General features: G+C 39.9%; 1 protein-coding gene across 2 annotated transcripts in view; it reads left to right on the top strand.

Moving 5' to 3' along the window:
• The window catches only part of PDE5A (phosphodiesterase 5A), a 116,746-nt gene that overhangs the window by 32,977 nt on the left and 64,485 nt on the right, over window positions 1-19,284 (top strand). For both annotated transcript variants that reach the window (XM_040063901.2, XM_040063900.2), the window contains exon 3: window positions 16,539-16,641. In XM_040063901.2, coding sequence (XP_039919835.1) covers window positions 16,559-16,641 — 83 coding nt within the window. In that variant the 5' untranslated portion in view covers window positions 16,539-16,558. The remainder of the gene's footprint in view (window positions 1-16,538; window positions 16,642-19,284) is intronic.

Genomic DNA, 19,284 nt, shown 5'->3' with positions numbered 1-19,284 from the left:
AGGGAAAAAGAATGTCCAATGTGAGTGCAGAGCTGAACAGTTATGTTCTTTATCAAATGGGAGGATGTATCAAATGGATGTTCCACTGGGGTCTGTCCCAGTGTTATTCAATGCTTTCACTCCTTACCCAAAGGTCACATCACAGAGGCAGCTCGTTTGACTTGGAGATAAATGAAGTCTGGTACATTGCCAGTACTCTGGAGGTCAAGAATAGGATTCCACATAGTTGTGACAAATTGGAGACACGAATGGAAAACTTTTTATCTTTTTTGACTTATACAACTGTGAGCACCACGGTCAGGAATAATAACCTGCACAGACAGAATAGATGAGGAGGGAGAAATTCAGATAGAAAAGAGCACAGAAACGACAGCTGAGAGCAGCCAGGACAGGAACTAACAATGTCATGCTGCTGTCATCACAGAGTATCATTCTGGAATGTGGATAGCGGACAAGTTTGCAGAGGAACCCTTTTGCTAGAGCAGCACTGATAAGGTTTTAGCTGGATTGCTGTGACTATGTGGCTGTGCTGTGGCTATGACCGCACTTCAAGAAGTCTATGGAATGGTCAGAGACAGTCCCAAATATAGCAATAAAAATGATGAAGTGATCTATAAATTATGAATTAGGGTAAAATATTGGAAAAGTAGGATATTTAGCCAAACAGACTGAGGAAAACCATGATAACAGTCTGTCAGACATGTAGAGGGATATTTTATGTGTCTGCAGAAGTAATAAGATAAAATTGAAGAAAGATTCATGTTACATCATCAGAAACATTTTGTAATGAAAGGGCCATGAACAGCAGAAAAATTTGACTGAGGTTTTGTGCATCCCTACTGAAGATTTCAATGCAGACTGACAAATGTCTGCCAGGAAGCAACCCAATGGTTGCTGCTTTTGCCTTGTATCAGGGGATGTCTTATTCTTTCCATCCCTATGATGCCACGGTTGTGTTTGCTCTCTATCCTGTTTGATTCAAAGCTCTAAAAGTTCTGACACACACCACACTGTGAAATACATTTGATTTCAATGAACCCAGAATATGTTTCTGCTTATCCACCGTCTTCTTTTACTTTTTGCTGAAGGCAAAAGACATTCACCCAATTGTTTTAGTGAAACGTCAGTTTCTCAGTGAGGATCTAGAAACTGAAAGGCTCAGGCCTGTGGGATGTGAACATTGTGGTCCCAACTCAGATACAAAATGATTATTAAGAAGAAGCAAATACATACTTGCTATTTCAGGGAGTGTGTCAGTGTCTGGCAGCTTGTTCAGAAGGTTCCTTATCTTGTATGGAGAGACTGAGCTGTACGTGTTTCATTCAGGCAGAAAGACAACAGAAAATTAAATCTTGAACACTGCCATAAATATCTCCAAAGCATTGTTTGTTGTTTAATTTACAATTTCAGATGACTGGCACAGATCGGACTGAAAGGACAGAAATGATGCAAATAACCACAGGAACTAAGAAATGCCAACAACTGTATTAATCTTTCTATGGAGATTTTCTGGAAGCTTCATAGAAAAGTTGGATTGTAGGGAAATACATACTATTTTTTTTTTTTTTTTAACTAGGCTGTTTTATTTTATATCAAATGCCATCCACAGTGCATTTGGAGCTATTATAGGGATTATGTGAAAGGCATAAGATGTAATTACAAGGCAAACCATGCCAAGCCAACATGAGCATTGTTCAGGAAGTCATGACAAATGACATCCCAAGCACACAATGCGAAGAGAGGATTTGCCAACAATTTTAATTTGTGAGAAGTTGTCTCAGTATTTTTTTTTTCACTTTGATAGTGACATGTTTTAAAAAAAATGTTTACACGAGCGCTGGCTGCAGTCCAAGGGTGAAACTGCGATGAAGTCCATTAGTGAAAAATGCCAAGCTCTGAGTTGCATGTCATTAATATTTATGACACAGTGTGAAGAAACTTATTTAAATGCCACTCTGTGTATGGGTTGGGGTGAAGCAAAAGGAGAGATGCTAGGGGAGTTACAGTATTTATGCTAAATACTTGCAGGCATCTTGACAAGGAACAAAGCCCTTGACAGACACTGGGTAGCAATAATTAGTCTAATGATTGGATAGTTTCACTTTATCTGACCTCTGATTTTAATGGCATAAAATTCTAAAAATGACTGTTCTGTCAAGCTGCCAAGTAAAACACCTTTGGATGGGTATTTGGAAACCAAATATCAATTTTAACCATCATCTATTATTTTGGGCAAATCGCCTGAAGTGGACTGAACCTCAAATATTTATTACATGCCAGCCTGCTTGTCCTGAAATTCTGTTGAGATTTCAGATACAATTTCGGACAATACGTTTTGTTCAGTACGGTGCTATGACTCCTACCAGTGAGTAGGACTTCCTGCTGAAGTCCTGCAGGAACTGAATTCCTCCCTTCGCAGAGAGTGGGAAAGAAACTGCGCTGCCAGGGAGTGCTACCCTAGACCCTTCCTGGATCACAGGAGGTGGTGAGGCACTTTCACATACAGAACTTCCATAAGTGCTGGGGTTTGTACACTTACTAGAGTAAGATTCAGAATCTGGGTTTCTCCACAGTGAAACTCTGTACTGTTTGTGTGACTGTCCTGGGGTGACAATGCTCTGTGCTTCGTCACATGGCTGCAGGGAGACCCTCTCATGTTTTTATGAAGTTCACATAAGATTTGCATGAACTATGTAGAGAGTCATCGTCTCCCTGTTTTTAATGCAAATTGTCTCCTTCTCTTGACATAAATAGTCTGTTTTATGTTCTAACTTAATTCCTACAAACTGCTGTGTTTTTTCAACTTATGTTATGTCAAGAAATAAATGAAATGCACTCTACACATCATATTTTTCATGCGAGTGTCTGGCATGCATATTGCTTACATAAAAACACGTCATTGTTTAAGAAAGAAGAACTTAGAGGGAGCTGGTATAAGAAATCAATTTCTTTTTAAGCAGCAATCCCTTGGAGATTAGGTGGGGTTTTTTTCAAAGGACAGTATTTCATAGGCTAAAAAGAAAAATCTGCTGTTCAAAACACAGAAGACCATCAAGTGAAATCAAAGTTACAATTTTATACAAAGGAAACGGGCGATTTGTAGCTCTAAAATATAAAATGAAATACTATTGTAATTAACTGCTGAAAAATTATTTTAATATGTGCTTTGTTGTGCACTCTGTTACCCAGGAAATGTATCAGCTTTGAAGTCACTAGCTCCTGTTTCTATTCAGAGAAGGTCAAAGCTAAGGTTCAGCAGAAATCCAGGAACTTTTAAGGCAAGGATGAATTAACTCATGTGGCATGTTGTCCTAAATTATTGCTTTGTAACTATATCCATCTAGAGTATGCAGTAACATCCAGAAGCTAAGGATAGGTAATTGTACTTTGCCCTACAAAATTAGCCCTGAAATAAGAAAGAGCTTGGTTTCTCATTGATTTTTAACTGATAAATAATGACTCTGGAGAAATTCCTCCTAATGAATTTGAATAGAATTCTCATTAGTGGGATATCCCCTTTTGCACTCCTCTGGTGGCTCTATAAATCCGACTTTCGTACAATTGGCAGCCTCATCTCAGGGTCCATATTTATAAATTTAAAAATACTTCTTGCCATTTTAAAGAAACCTCAGTGGAAGGAGAAGGAGCCCTATTTGATAATCCTGGGAGGGCCACGTTCAAGGGGCAGTGAGGATCAGCGCTGGCTGGAGGGCTCACCCAATGCTGCTACGCTGCAGTAGTGTTAAGTTAAAGGGGAGGCTGCCCAGCATCTGGAACTGTTTAGCTTTTAGTGAGCATTTTCTACTGAGCACTGAGATTATCTTATCTCCTTTCTACCTCTGAGCAACGTAGAGACGTGTGTTCCAACACAGTTATTGTTAGTGGGATTGCTACATTCACACAATGGCATCAATCGAGTTCCTCGGGCATTTGATCAATTTCCTGCAAGGAGGGAAGGTCTTTGACTTCAGGCTGATCCCAAAGGCACTGAACACTGATGATCAGGACATCTCCAAATCAAGAGCTGAGGTGAACAGTTCAGCTAAGAAGGTCCCTGACTCCCAAGAGCTTCTTGCACCTTCTACGAGCCACCGGGCCCCCCCAGCTGCCCTGGTCATTAATGCAAGTTGAGGGTGCTCATTATTTTGCATAACCCAGCTATAAATGCATGACACTTAACTGCATAATCTCAGGGATAACGGAACATCTGTCAACCAATAGCAGCAAACACCATCTGCTTTTGTATCACCGTATTCCTACTTACTTGAACAAATGGAGCTCAAGGAACACTGGGCACTGCTTAAGAAAAAGCAAAATGTATTTAGACTTGTTACTTTGCCCTTTTGCACACTTGGAATAGCCTTAATGAAAAGCTTTGCTCACAAAAGCTTTCATTAGAGTAATTTGCTATTTGCTATTGCAGTGCTTTCTCTATAATTTCAGAATTATATCATTTTTCTCTAACCAGCTCATGGAAACTATCCAAACTAGTTATGAAATAACTCACCTCCCATTACTGCTGACCTTAGCCAGTAGCCTACATCATTTTTCAAGGTAATATCAGGAGTCTTTCTTGATCTTTTCAGCTCTTTTCTAGAAGAATGGCTGGTCCAGCCTTCTGCTTCTCCTTGCTGGTACCAAAGGAAAAGAAATGCAAAGGCGGCACAGTATCAGGCAAAAAAAAATCTTCTCTGGAAGACTAAAGTAGACCTCTGGAATTTTGCCAAAAGAAATTTACAGCTCAGTTGGTTTCAACACTTTGTACTGTTCATAATTTATAGTGACTTCTTATTAATAATTTTAATGTCTGGAGGAAAATGAAATTATACTGCATTGTGGAGTCAAATTTTAAAGATGTTCAAATTATCTGACTAGATAATTGTTCCTCTTCTGGCTTTTGACTATGACTGTTCCTTCTGTTACTTGATTAAACAGACAGCAGAGCATGTGTCCTGGTCTGAAGTAGGAAATGGTTCTTTAGGAAGCTTTGGGAAATCTATCACTTCTCTCACTACTCCAATGCACTCTAAAGGCAGTTAATGATGACAATTGATGCTGTCCTTTCCAAATCTAGCCCACGAGGGACTGATGTGCTGAGTACCCCAGAAGAGTACTTGACTGGAAAATCAAACTTAGGGACTGGTGTAGAAAAGGATGCTTGAGTAGGCCAAATGAACAATATATAAACACAGCCCCAAGAGCACTAAGAGCAAATTAGTGGAGAACTAGAATGGCTCATAAATCTAGAGAGACAAAAAATATGTTTATCTGCAATCTTGGAATTCAAATTCAATTTGTATCTAGTGCTTGGTTGAACTTTTCAGACAACATTGTATAATGTTTGTCATTTGCTATACAATTTGTACATTTTATTCTAATTTATAGAAACAGTCTCTCTGTTTCCCTAAATATGTACAGAGGCAAGGCCTGTAGACAGGTTGGATACATATTTGACCAATTACATCCATGCAAAACCCCCCTGGAAGAATAAAGCATTTAATTTGAAATGCTTTTAAGCTCACAGATGAAGTTCCAGCTTTAAAGCGAACAGTATTTCTAAAGGCCCAAAGTCTTCATCAGAGTTCCACATTCGCATCTCTGCTCTCACTACAAAAATGAAAAGTAATGTCTCACAAATAATGTTTAATATTATTTGTGTCTCACAACAGCATTTGAGAACCTGAATAACTGTTCCCTCTGTATTTAGGAACCGTGCAATATCTGTAATATGAGGCTATCTCAGAGATTTAGGTTATTAGCTCCTAACAGACTGGAGGTAGGAGGAGAAATAAGCTCTGAGAGATGAAATGTTACAGCTCTATTGCATTCCAAATCAACAAATGGCACAACAGAACACATTAACTCTTAAATTATCTCGGAAACTGGAGCAGCCTCTGAAGGGAGACTCATGTACTTGTGTGCCATTGTTTAAAACTATCTTCTAAGTCTGGACAGTGAAAGAAAGCTTTGTATCACCTTGCAAGTTGAAAGAAAATAAGAATTTTCTCAAATTCCCAATGAGCACATCTGGAATAGCCTCCAGTATTTTGCTGCCAAGCTTCAGAGCCAGACACTGTGAGGTTTCTCTGGTTTTATCTACACCATGAGCAGTGGTACAGCATGGACATAATTGAGATGTTCCTGACCACTCGGCCTCAGCTGCTGAAAACCAGGATCCTTATTAGTGCTGACATTAGTGCGAGCTTATTTATCTCACTCTCCCTCCGCTGGATTACTACCATGCTTCTCAGAATGTCTTCTCAGACTCAAATTAAATTGCAAATTGTAATGTAAATTAAATTGTTCTTTTTTCCTGGCTATCTTTGGTTTCAAGAAGACCATACTTCTCAAATAAACAGTACCATAAGGCCTCTGCAAAAAAGATGGGGAGAAGCCACTTGTCTTTTTCTGGCTGAAAATCAGCTGGATAAAAAGGCTTCTGTCATGATCACACCTCTAGATTACCTAGATCTCCTAATATTTTATCCTAATATTAAATCTCCTAATATTTTTGACATAAATCAGAGGTAGTCAAACCCTTAGAACAGGTACTTCAAAATAATCCAAGTTACTTTAAATATTACTAAAAGTATTTTGATTTGTGGGTGGTTTGTTTCTTTTTTTTTCCCCCCCTCTCTAAATGAATGCTCTTTAGCACAAATTTAATGAATACCTTTGTCATCAAATTACAGGGATCAGTAACGTCTGCTGAAGAAAAGACAAGTCTTGATGAGAAACTTTAATGAATCTGCACTGGGGAACATGACCCTCATTGCTGTGGGTTGCTGGAGCCTGAGCAGGGCCCAGCTCAGTAGCCTCACAAAGAACTGGCTGATTAAAACAAGTCCTGCATATGGGGATGTGAAACAAGTCAGGAAAAGATCCTTTACAAGGCTGCATGGAATACAGGCTATTCCCTTGGATAATTTCCCATCACTAACCATTTCATTAGAATTGAACCTTTCAGGGCCTATGAGTGCCCATGAGCACCCTCCACTGCTGCACAGCTACCACTGTGTTTTCTGTATGTAATGTGTGCTGAGGCTGTGCCACGAGGGGCTTGGGAGTGTTTTCCCCTAAACAGAAAACATTCTCTGAAAACCATTTTCGGCCAAGTTCCTGGAAAGAATTATAGGGTGGGATTTTGTTTGGGTTTTTTTTTTTCCTTTTCATAAAAGACAAGATCCAAAGTGACAACTTCTTTCGGTGGGTAAAAGGAACTCAAAATTACCCTAATAACTGAGTACTTTAGGTCAGTGTACAAAAACTTTTGAGATAAAGATATAGATATGAGCTTTTCCAGACTTTTCAAAATACTTGAGGAGCGTTTCAGAGCTCACATGCAGCAGATACCTACTCATTGGTGATGAAATAACAGCCTCTTTTCTCCTGCTGTTTGCAACTGATACAGACTAAACCCCTGTCCCTCATTCTCTGATGGCCCTTATATTCTTTTACACCTAAATTACAAAAGGAAACAAAATTCTTTCCATAGGTAGATGATACACTTTTAATTGTCCTTGCTGAGAATGTCAAAGTGTGCGGTGCAATCCTTCTTACTTCAGCAACAGGAATAAACCCTTGTTTGATAGTTGGCTGATTCCTAGATGATCTCTTAGAAAAGATAAATTGCCAACTTTCTCCCCTTTCAGTCACTGACATATTTGCATATATCAAATGAGAATACATGGAAAAATAATGATTGAAAATCAGAGATCAGTGTTCTAGCAGAGAAGGCAAGCAAAATATAACCTATGACAAAGTAGATCCCACATATTTATAGTGCAACTTTTGGCCAAATTCCACTGGATGACACTGAGAGGCTGGTGTTTCAAATCCATGTTCAGTACATGTGTGATTCATTTACTTCATCCATATGGGATTCTGAATATTTATTATGAATTAACAACATCTTTTTCAGTAATAAATAAATAAATAAATAACTATTTATAACAAAAAATAATCCTAATTTGTGACAGGGGCAGAAATGGAGGTAAGTGTCACCGAGACACACAAAGCAGCCACACGCAGACAAGCGGTTTTGCAGAGCAGAGGTTTCTCCGTCCAGCCCAAAAGCTGAATCCAGGCGGAGAGAGAGCCTCTTTGTTTTATTTCTTACTTTTTATACATTTGTGGGTCTAGCAGAAGATTGGCTTCTGCGGTTTTTCACCCCTCAGCCAAGTGGCTAAACCAGCTGTCAGTTACAATTGTTTTCAGGTTAGAAATATGCAAACAAAGGACAGAGAATGAAAAACAAAGGATTTGTTTATGTTACATCTGTAGGAAAAGGTAGAAAACTGCTCTTAATATTGTACAATAACTAAAAAGATCTGACTCCATTTAAGAAAATCAAAAGGCTATAAAAAAATCAGAAAAACCAGGGTAACAGCTAAGGAATTCTGACTCTTTGTCTATCAAGTCAGTAGAATTAGTCAATTAGACAAAAATGGCAGGAAATCAGAAGGAACTAAATCTCTACTTGTATCCAGGAAGGAATCACACCGCTGGAAGCCCTGCTCATGTAACGGAGAGCTCGAGCCACTACGGAAGTCAGCATCTTTCTCTGGTTCACAGCTCCAGCTTTTCCCCCCTCTCTCCACAGCTGTTTTATTTCTGGCCTGTGCACTGCATCCGTGTTAATTAATCGGTGAGGTGGAAACTGTCCTTTTCCATGAAAAAGCCAATTCACAGAGCAAGTCTTCAAACGAGAGCAGGCTGGGTGAGAGCCTGGAGCTGGCTGGAGGTGGCCGACTGGAGCTCTGGCCCACGCTAAGCCCCTCACCCTGCATCCCTCCGCCATCCCAGCAGCACGAGTGTTGGGACAGCGCTGATGGCCAGGTCCCACCGCAGCCTGCCCGTGCCCCTTGCACTCTCCCTTCTCCCAAAAGTGCCTGGCAGAGCACCCTCTGACTGAGAGCAGCCCTGGCAGCTGTGGACATGGAGGGAGAAGTGTTTGCTTGGGGCTGCCCTGCTGCCGCCCCTCCGCCTGTGCACGGCTCTCTCAGATGGTGATGGTCACAAAATATCAGACTGTTTTTCCTCTCCAAACTCCCTGCCTGTTGTTTTTTCTCCAAATGTGAGTCCATCTGGACCTTCCCAAGCGACGGACGTGCGGCAACATCTGCGTCACTTCAAAAAAAGCATTTGTGTGTTTTCTTCTCACAGGAAGTGGGAATTGCCAAGAAATAATCGTCAAGACCCTCTGTTGCTTTCCCGTTTTTGTACCTATTATTTCTGAGCAACCTCACCAACACAAATCTAAGATCACAGAGTTATGGAGAATAAGGCTTTTGAAGCATCAGAACAAATATTCGTGATTCCAGAGGGTATCTGTTTACTTCATTAGTTCGCATAGATAACCCTGAGCTCTCACTGACATCACTGTACTTCCTGTGTGGCAGCAAAGTTCTCAGTGCCCATACACTGTATTAGTCCCTCAGAGATATTCAGACTGATGGACACTTCTAAGTATTCCCAAGACAGCACTGGAGACCAAGACAAGACTATTTCTGTAAACTATGGTGGGACAAAAGCAATAAATAGACTGTTATTTTAGACAAAGCTGTATCTGGTGGTTCAAGAAAAACAGCAACAGCTTTTAAAGCAAAATTGCCAAAGTGAAATAACACATTGCCATGATTCAGATTTGGTGCTTCCTCACAGGTTTGATAGAAATACCACTTCAGGTGCAAATCTCCCAAAGAGGGCAAAATGTCATCATCAACAAGCTACCCTTTATACTACATTTGCATAAAAACAGATAAACCCTGGGGAAATGAGTCACTCTAAACATACAGTACAGGGTAGAGAGGAGATTTTGACCCACAAATCTGCTTCTCAGATTTAATTAGTTTTGCAGTCATGAAGATAGTATGATGGTAAAGGGGACAGCAGTGAACTATCCAGGCACCTCTGCAGCCATTTCTCCTCTTGAGCCTGTGATGTTTCTGCTGTTCGGCACTTAGTGAGGTCACTGATGGGCATGAATCTGTGCATCATGTCCGGTCCTTATCTCCAAAAGATGAAATAATGAGCCACTCCTTGCCGTAAAATACCTGCCTTTCACAATTCTGCCTCTTTTTTTGTCATTATGATTAATTTATTTCAAGGCAGCTGATAAGTACAAAACATTTTGCTTCAACTCTGCAAAAGACATGGGATTTTCCTGAGGAAAACCAAGCCAGGCAGTGACAACACTATTGATTAAAAACACAACAGCTACCATCCAATGCAGTTTATGACTTATCCCTTCTGTTGCAGGAGGGACATTATTTTGATAGTAGGGATGATAAGTTATGGAAAGAAATTAAAACCAGATGTATCTTTAAAAAAAACCCCAACAGTTCTTCATTGATTTTCCTTTTTCTTTGGAGATTTCATTTGTGAATTGCAGCTCATCTTTAACTAATAAAAGTTTACTTAGACGCAAGGGAATTTTAGCATGAAATGTTCAAAATTAAGATGTGAGAATAAAAAGTAAACAAAATTTAAATATTTTGGCTTTCTCAAGACCAAATTATCTTTTCAATCACATTTAAAATCTGTTTTACATTCCCCAAAGTGAGAACTTCTGGCTCGATAGCCAAAACTGCAGGCTTAGGGGAATGGAGTATAATTTCATAAATATTGTTGTTTCTCTGCAAAAGCTTCCAGATTAGTAAGCAAAGTCACAGGCTTATCCATCAAATGAAAACCTATAAAATCATAGCTAGCAGTGGCATTGTGTAGCAGGCTGATATTATCTGAGACAGCTATTTGGTAGAAAGAAATAATTTTTCTACAGGAATATCCTTGGTGTTCACAGGACCTCTGTTTTACAATCACATTCCCAAAGTATTAGAAAGTTAGGGGAAGAGACAGATTTTCTCAGAGGGATTCCTATCTCTGGGCACCAGCAGCTTTTTCTTCCAGACAGGATTAGCCTGTGGAAGTTGTATGAACTTTCTTTGAAGGACGCCATTTTTCCTTCAGAATAGCTCAGATTGTTCTGAGCTGCAGGTTATTTTCAAAATAAAACCAGGTTTCCATACCAGGTTAAAAATATTCCCTGAGCCCCCTCCCACATCAGATTGTAGGAGCTGGACACTAATGTGCTATCAATACAGTCAGTATATTTTTCAGGAGAAAAATACAAACATTGAGTTAGAACACTTAATATAAGTTTGCTAAAGTACTTTTGCTTCCTTTCTTGGCCATGTTCTGAGAGTGTTTGTTTAAACGAGGAGGAAAATGAATAGATTCCCCAGACTTCACTCCACTGCCAGCAAATACAGAGCTCACCATCGTCCTTTGCATGCCATGTGGTGAAAGGGGAAAAATTATATTCTTTTGTTAAAATACTTGTTGTCTGCTACTACTTTGCTTTTCACTTTTCCTACATATATATATGTATGGCCACTTCAGTTTCTACTGACTCTTGTAGAGACTTTGAGAAATATCTTTGGTCTAAATTCTGTGCTCTCATGAGCTGGCACTGATTCCGAGCTTTCCTACCACCCTGACAGCACTGCTGACTGAGGAGGAGTGTGCTGGGGGACTGGCCCGAGGGTGACAGCTTTTATTGGGGAGGTTTAGTCAAGCACAGCAGAAGTGTCGTGTTGAGAAGAGAAGGATGCCACTCCAGCCTCCCCTTTCTGCTGGGCTGCAGAGCTGCCTGGAATGGCACATGAAAAGGCTCTTTGAAGAGCAGGTTGTGCACAGTGCTCTGTGGATAAGGATCTCAGCCTGAGAACTGACAGATCAATCCCTTTCAAAGCACAATAAAACCCTTGCATGCAAACAAAAAAGCTTCTTTCCTTAACTCCTGGGGATAAGCACCTTCCAAGAAGGAATTTTAATGCAATGTGCACATATCAATTCTGACCAGATTCACGGAGATATACTTATAGAGATAAAGACAACAGTACTACTTATACATTGACTTCATCTCCCTTTTGTATGAATTTCTGTGTCATCTCTGTGTGTCAGACATCTATGAATGATTCTGCCAAAGCTCTGGAAGCTGGCTAGGAACTAACAGGCGTCAGGGAAAGCATCTGTGCTCAGCATAGCAGAGTGTTTGAATGGTGCTACTCATCTGGCTGTGGACCCCAGGCCATGCCAGCTGTTTGACAGGATGAATTGGAAGGCAGATCAATGAGACACTCTGCGGGAGAGGCCACGGCACACTCCAAAACCAGGTTTTTTTTCCTTTCACTCCCCTGCTTTTATGCACTGCTCATATTACTTCAGTTATTTAACTTTAATCTGATAAACATCAATAAAGCAGCAAGTACTCCTCCCAGCACTGAATTTTTTAATCATTTCTTTAGGCAGTGAGCTTACAGTCTGCTCCTTTGCCAGGGTCAGACAGCTCAGATTACACAGCCACCTTCCTGCATTAGCACCCAGGGATTTATGGAGAAAGTTTCTATTCTGCTTTGTAGGCACTGAAACTCAACAAGACTGGCAGCACAACCAGCTTTGTTGTAATGCCCTGTTCTGAAGGGAACATTGTTGTTGATTACTCAAATGTTTTTACCTTTATTGGTTTTCTTTAAATTGCCTCATTTCATTGTGTTGTGCTTAGCTCACTGGCACTCATTAATCTGCTCCGCTGAGAAGTATCAGTTGTATTTTTCTCATTTTTGGAATAAAACCAGAATAGGTTGAACTCAAATTAACCCATTTTGCCAACAAGGAAGAACGTAAATATTAAGAAAGCTTTCTTCATAATTTTGAAGGCCTCGTCTCCTCTATTAACAGCTCTTTTTATCTGAGCTTCATGAACATTTGTGTGGGCAAGGCTGTGTTGGCATGAACAGTACACAGAGAGAATTTTGGGCCTGTAACAGAGAGTTGCTATCCCCAAATTAGATTCTTGATTAAATAAACCACATTTTGACAGCCTTAGAGTTGACTTTTAAAGGTCAAAACATTCAGCCAGAGAACAGAAACACTCTGTACAAAACACAAAGGCCTGGTCCGTGTCCCAAGGACAGGACAGGTCTGTGAGCAGAGCACAGCGAGATCAAAAGGGGAGCAACAAACCAGAAGCAGCAGCACGGTCAGATAATGATGGTTCTCGGTTGCTATTGACTCGTGTCTCTGATCACTGCCAAAGAAGAGATTCCTGAGGGACACGTGAAGAGGAGAGGGCATTTTACTCTTGCTGTAAGATATTCCCAAGCACTGGTGATGATAAGAGCAAGAACGAAACGGAATATGGCGAAATGAGGACACCAGACACACCAGAAAAGAACTTTACTCTAGAGCTGGAAGCTGGAAGGTCGATGCGCAGAGGGACGTTTCTCCAATTCCTTCCAAGCTAAAACTAGGAGGGCAAAGTTAGGCAAGGAAGGAAAGTTATGCAGTCTCCACACTCTTCTTGCAAGTAGTGGGTAAGATGTGCAGGCTTGATGTTAGCAGAGGATAAGGAGCAGGAGAGCAGAGAGAGCTCAGCCTGAAGGAAGACAGCCATTTGCTCTGGGAGCAGCAGAGTAAACCCAGCTGTATTTTTTTTTCTAATTATATTATGTGGCTGCCTGGTTTTTAAGTGAATCATATCAACACCTTCCTGGGACTGTGCAGAACTCCACTTGAAGCACCAGCACCAGCAGGTTGTGGGTTCTCTGCTGCCTGGGTGCTGTCCCCTTCTGAGATGGTCATTGACACTCTGACTCTTGTTGAAAGGATGAAAACGCTGTCTCTTTTCAACAGGATGCCTGGGGGTTTTTTTGGAGGTGTTCACAGTATTTTGTTATATTTATCTTTCCACTGGATGTGCTTGATGCTGGCTGGTGAATTTGAAGGGTCCTGGGGTTGCAGGAACTGATAGATATTCAAAGATGCAGATAAACACACAAACTGAAAGACATTTCAGATATTTCACCCCCATACTTTTTAATTACCTTGTAGTAAGATCTTCAGAAATTATTTTCTATTACTATTCATGAGCATAACTCTTCAGAAACAGCAAGAATCCCAGGAGGAAAAAAAAACAACAACAACAAAAAACCAACACCCCCACCCCAAAAAAAAAAAAAAAAAAAAGGGAAAGAAGCTCAGTTTTTGAATGAGAGATGTTGTTTCAATCCAAAGCTTTCCTACTGAGATGTGAAGGGACCACACTGTCCTAAAGCTTTGAGCCACTTGGAATGAAAAACAGCCGGCACATGCAAGAACCCCTGAAGCAAGTAAGGCCTGTTAGCAAATGGAAACAATAGTACCGTGCATGTTTCAGCTCGATGCTCAGCTGGACTGTATCTGTGGTAAAATCTACTTTCTGCAAGTTTTTATGGCTGGAAAGCACTTGGGAGAATTTGCAGCACGTACTTTCAATTTTACTGGCTTGTTTAAGAACAAATTGTAGTTATGTAGTTACTTATTAGTAACTATAAACATTATAGAATTCCAGTTCCTGTTCCTCATGTTTCCATAGATATATTTATAACCCTCATTTCTGACACACTTTCCATTCTAAATAATTCAACATCTAGCAAGCAATAGATTACAGGAATTATTTGTTTTACCTGGTTGTAATATTAAACTCCATGTATCAGTTACAATTAATATTAATCCATAGAAAATCGTCATCTTTCAACCTCACTAAAATTCAAAGCCAGCAAGAAGATTTGTTTTGTGCTGCTTTTTTCCTTTTGATGATTTTCATTATGTACAGCTCTGTATTCTCTTACCTCCCCTGAGTACTTTTAAGTAGCAAAACAAGGTCAGACTTTTATTTACACACAGAGATCAAGAAATTAAGAGTCAGACACTAAGTATTTAGAGGGAAGAGCTGTGATTTATCTCCTACAAACTAACAAAAATATTTTGTCTAAGACAGAAATGCTGGAAGGATAAATCAATCCACATCTGAAAAACAAAGAGCAGATTAAAAGAAGACAAAAATTTAGCAAAAGAGCTACTCTGCTCAATTATCAATGACATGTTTGGTTTTCTTTACACTGAAAGAAACTGTGGTGGCAAATTCCTGATTTATCCTGGGTTTTCAGGGCCTTAAAGTAAGGGCAGAGGAAAAGGTGCAATTTAGGGGGCCTGAAAAAGCTGCTTTCCTGTTAACACAGAATGCAACCCTGTCAGTACAAATTTAATCAGCTGTGAGGTTTTCCTCACAAAACCCATAATTCAGCTGTCACAGAAAAAAAATAGGTGCTGGCAGTTCTAATCAAAAGGCACACACTGCAAATTCGGATAACACAGTATAAATGGATCTGAAGTTAGTATAAATGTACTGAAGTCCAGTACTGCAATAATTCTCTGCCCATGCTTTTACCTGGTAATGTCATTATACTGGCGGTGTGCAGGTAGCATCAAATTCTTATAAAACACAGAAACTCTTCTACATCACTAACAAAGGAAAGAGAAATGGCAGAGAGATACTGTGTCCCCCCCCCACACACGAAATCCTGCTCTTCAGTCCATTTTGCACCGCTGTCACCCAGTCTCACACGGAAAGGAGGAAAACAGCAGGGAATATGGACGTGCTCAGCGCAGGATGAACTGAGGAGAAAGAAGGCTGCAACCTGCAAGCACTCAGCTGTCCTCACAGGCTGGCCCATGCTGTGTCACTTTTCATTTCCTCAGGGGTGCTCCTGTTGCTTACTACTTGAGCCATGAGAACACCACACAAACTTGTTTCCACATAAACATTTTGCTCCGGAAATAAACAAAATTAAAACAAATTCAATAAGCTCAAATAAAAACTGGGTTTTTTTCCAAGGTTCTAAAAAGAGACCAGACTTAAAAGCCAGCAATCAGGAATGTCAGGCACAGCCAGTAGCTCACAAGCAGCTGGAAGGAGTTTTGGGCTCATCAAGAGCCTCCCTAATATTGTTCCATATTGGAACGGTTTAGCAAAATTACGCTCTTATTTCCATCCTGCTGTCCCCATGTTCCTCACTTTTTCTGGCAGCTTTCTTCTCACACAGTTTGATTCTCCCCTGCTCTAAAATCTACAGTGAAGGCCTCAAAAATGGGGTGCCATAGCAGTGAACAGCCATGGCTGAGCCAGTCCCTTGTTTTTGGGGCTGAGTGGCCAAGGTTCTCCTTCACCATGAGCCCAGGCCAGCAGATTAGGCAGCCACCAGTGAGGTACATGCTGGTTCCAGGTGCTCACATTATCCATTTGGGAGCAAAGGTGCCAAATAAGGTCTGCCACATTGCTGACACAACTCCTTCTGCCTCTCCTAGGATTTGATATAAGCTGCCAGAAGTGAGCGTGTAACCCTTGTGGCTGCAGAAAGATAGATTGAAAATCAGCTCCTTGGTGATTTAGAAGACCAAATGTAATACTAAAACCAAGTGACTAACTTGATGTAATTTCAGCTGTGATAGAAGCTTTTTCTATAACCTAAGTGAAATCATATAAACTTTATATTTTGCTATAGCTACCTATAGTACAGTACCAGTGACAATATTGCTGTCTCCACTGATCTAATGGAAGGAGAACGATTAATAAAAAAGCTCATCAGGGATGGAAATGATCTTTGGATTACATCAAAAATGGATTTAATTTGTCCCTTGCATTGGTTTTGCAGCCACAAATGAAGTACCAACTATGCTAAAGGCTACAGAAACACGTGGCCATGGAAAGCCCCTGCCTCAGAAACCGAACAGTGTGCAACCTCCCAGTGATGAAATGTAAGTAGCAATTTCAGAAATGTGGCACCAAATGTGAAAAGCTAGGTACTTATCTCAATTTGGTCCCAGCAGTTCTTGTAATACTCACTGATTTCTTGAGAAATACAGCTTCACTTTTCCAGGAAGGCAGGGTGATGCTGACCCCAAGCTATTTGGTGGGAGAATCTGAAGATCCATTTCACTGATTTGCTGTAATAGTTTCTTTTATTTACCAGACAGAAACTAGTTACCAAGTATCAAAAGGTTTTGAAAGCTCCGGGTGCTCACATCTGCCAAAGCTTTTTAAAAAAAAAAGAGACTAGGAGGAATGAACAGGCACTGTGGGGAAAACCTCTCCATGAGACTGCTGATGATTTGGGACCAGCAGGGGTATATTGTGAATACTCTCATTCAGATTCCCTTGGCCAAACAAACATCAAAACCACAGATGTCTTCAGGGATAGGCATGAAAAGTGAAGGAGAACATGGAAGGATCCTGAGTATGCCATACTCTCAAATTAAAAAAAAAGGACAGTCAGAAATGAGCACAGCAACCTCTTTTCAGTCTGACTGTTCTCATACATTTTCTTTATGAGTATAATTTAAATGCTATGCAAACCCTTTATATTCACTTAGTGCTGCAGTGAGCCTTAGTTACAAACTAATCTCTTAACATATTTTCCTTTCACATTGTTCAGAACAGTGAAAATTTCGTGGTTATAGTTTAGGTTATAATATCAGTGTTATACATAAATAATCACTTCATTCAATGTGTTTACTGTTTAACTTTTTGCTGTGTAACTAATTGCTCTTTCACAATCAGAAATCAACATTTTCCTTCAATACCAGAATATGCCTGTGCATTCCTAAAATGCCCTGAAAACAATTGTTATGTTCACTGCATAATACTTCACCAGCTCTGTGCCACTAAAATATTCCTTGTATGATCTATTAAAGAAGAAATTTGTATGTTCACTACTATGATTCCAAAACATTAGGAACTAAAATAATGCCAGTTTAACAGGTGTGAATCCTAAACCTAAACCCTAAAATATAAAATTAAAAAGAACCCAACTAAGCAGAACATGTCTTGAAATTCCACATAAGATCCCCAAGACAGAGGAGAAGCAAGCTTTGTTCCATTATTTAATAAGGAAATTGCAGATCATTTTGCCTGTCATCAGCGTCAAGGAAACTGATGGAAAGGTTGGTACAGGAAGAAATCAGTGTACAATGAAAGGATGATAGTACAATTAACGCCAGTCAACACAGAAAATTAGTTTTGTCAGGAACAAAAAAACCCTTCCTCTTTTCTCATGAGACCACAAATTAGTTTGATAAAGTAAACTCCTGTCAGATTTCATTTGGGCTTTGGCTCAGAAGCCTACAGAGTTTTTGATAACAGCCCCAGCAATGTATATTATCAGTCTGGTCCATACTGAATGGACCCAAATCATACTGAATGATCTGAACAAAAATATAAAATTATTGATGTGAAAAGCTGCAAATTACAAAACGTTATAGAGCTATAAATAACATGAAGGGCAGGCCCTTAATATAGACCAGCTAAGAATATTTAGTGAGGTCTGACCTATATTCTAACACAGAGAAATCTGCGTTTTTCATTAAAGGAACAAAGAAAATCTCATTTACAAGACAGGAAATAGTTTTTGAAAACGAGTTACTGTGAAAAGAAAGAAACAGTACTAATAGGCCGAAGCAGACACATTCCCAGAGCAAAGTGTAGGCAAAATTATTCTTACTACCCAAGGTGGATTAAACTATGACAGAGGAGTTGTTCCTACTACACCTCTCTGTGCCTTCAAAAAGATCATTACTGGGAGAATGTCCTGAAAAAAAATCTCCAGAAAACCAAGCATTTTACTGAGACTAATGATACTAACTTGTGATGACAGGGGTCTTCAGAAACTCCAGATAATAAGTTAATGTGTGAGAAGTTTAACATAGAATTGTGGAATTTGAGTACAGAAACAGGGGAGTGAATGCCCACATTGCAGTGGTATGTACTGAAAAAAAAAAATCTGACTGATTTTTCATTTATATCATTTCCCACTGAGTCTCCATCTCCAAACAACCACAACTAGGAAAACAAGTTCCTTATAATTTGACTCAATATTATCTGTAAAAGTGAGTATAAACCAAATGCTTCAATTCAAAATCACAATTACTAGTAAAAGTAATCAAGCAATAAGAGCAACTGCTAATTGAAAATTACTAAGTAAGTGCTAAGAAGCTCTTTAAAAATAAGACAGGTATCATTGTAAAAGAAGAAAGGGTTTGAGATGCCACTGACAAGGGCCTGGAATGAATCTACCCTACACATTTCCTACTTACCCACCACCTCCCAAGCAAAATCCACCAAACCCCGTGCATACATTATCCACCCACAGTTTCACCCACCTGCATCAAACCCCATCACCACCCAGACCAGTGCTCTTCAGCAAACCTGCACTAAGCTTGGCCAAGCACACACCACAGGACAGGCACAGAATTCAGCTTGATAAATTGGAGACGTATTGCAAGCACAGGATGAAATTTAAAATGTTCAAGAGCGAGAAAATGCAGTTAGGCAGAGGTAAACATACAGGCAGCACCTGAGCGCATGGCAAGTCTGTAAAAAAAGGGAAGAGAGAGTACAGAAGT

Source organism: Hirundo rustica, chromosome 5 (assembly GCF_015227805.2).
Source record: "Hirundo rustica isolate bHirRus1 chromosome 5, bHirRus1.pri.v3, whole genome shotgun sequence".
NCBI classification, from domain to species: Eukaryota; Metazoa; Chordata; class Aves; order Passeriformes; family Hirundinidae; genus Hirundo; species Hirundo rustica.
The sequence above is the reverse complement of the archived record's forward strand: the minus strand, read 5'-3'. Positions and strand labels throughout refer to the sequence as shown.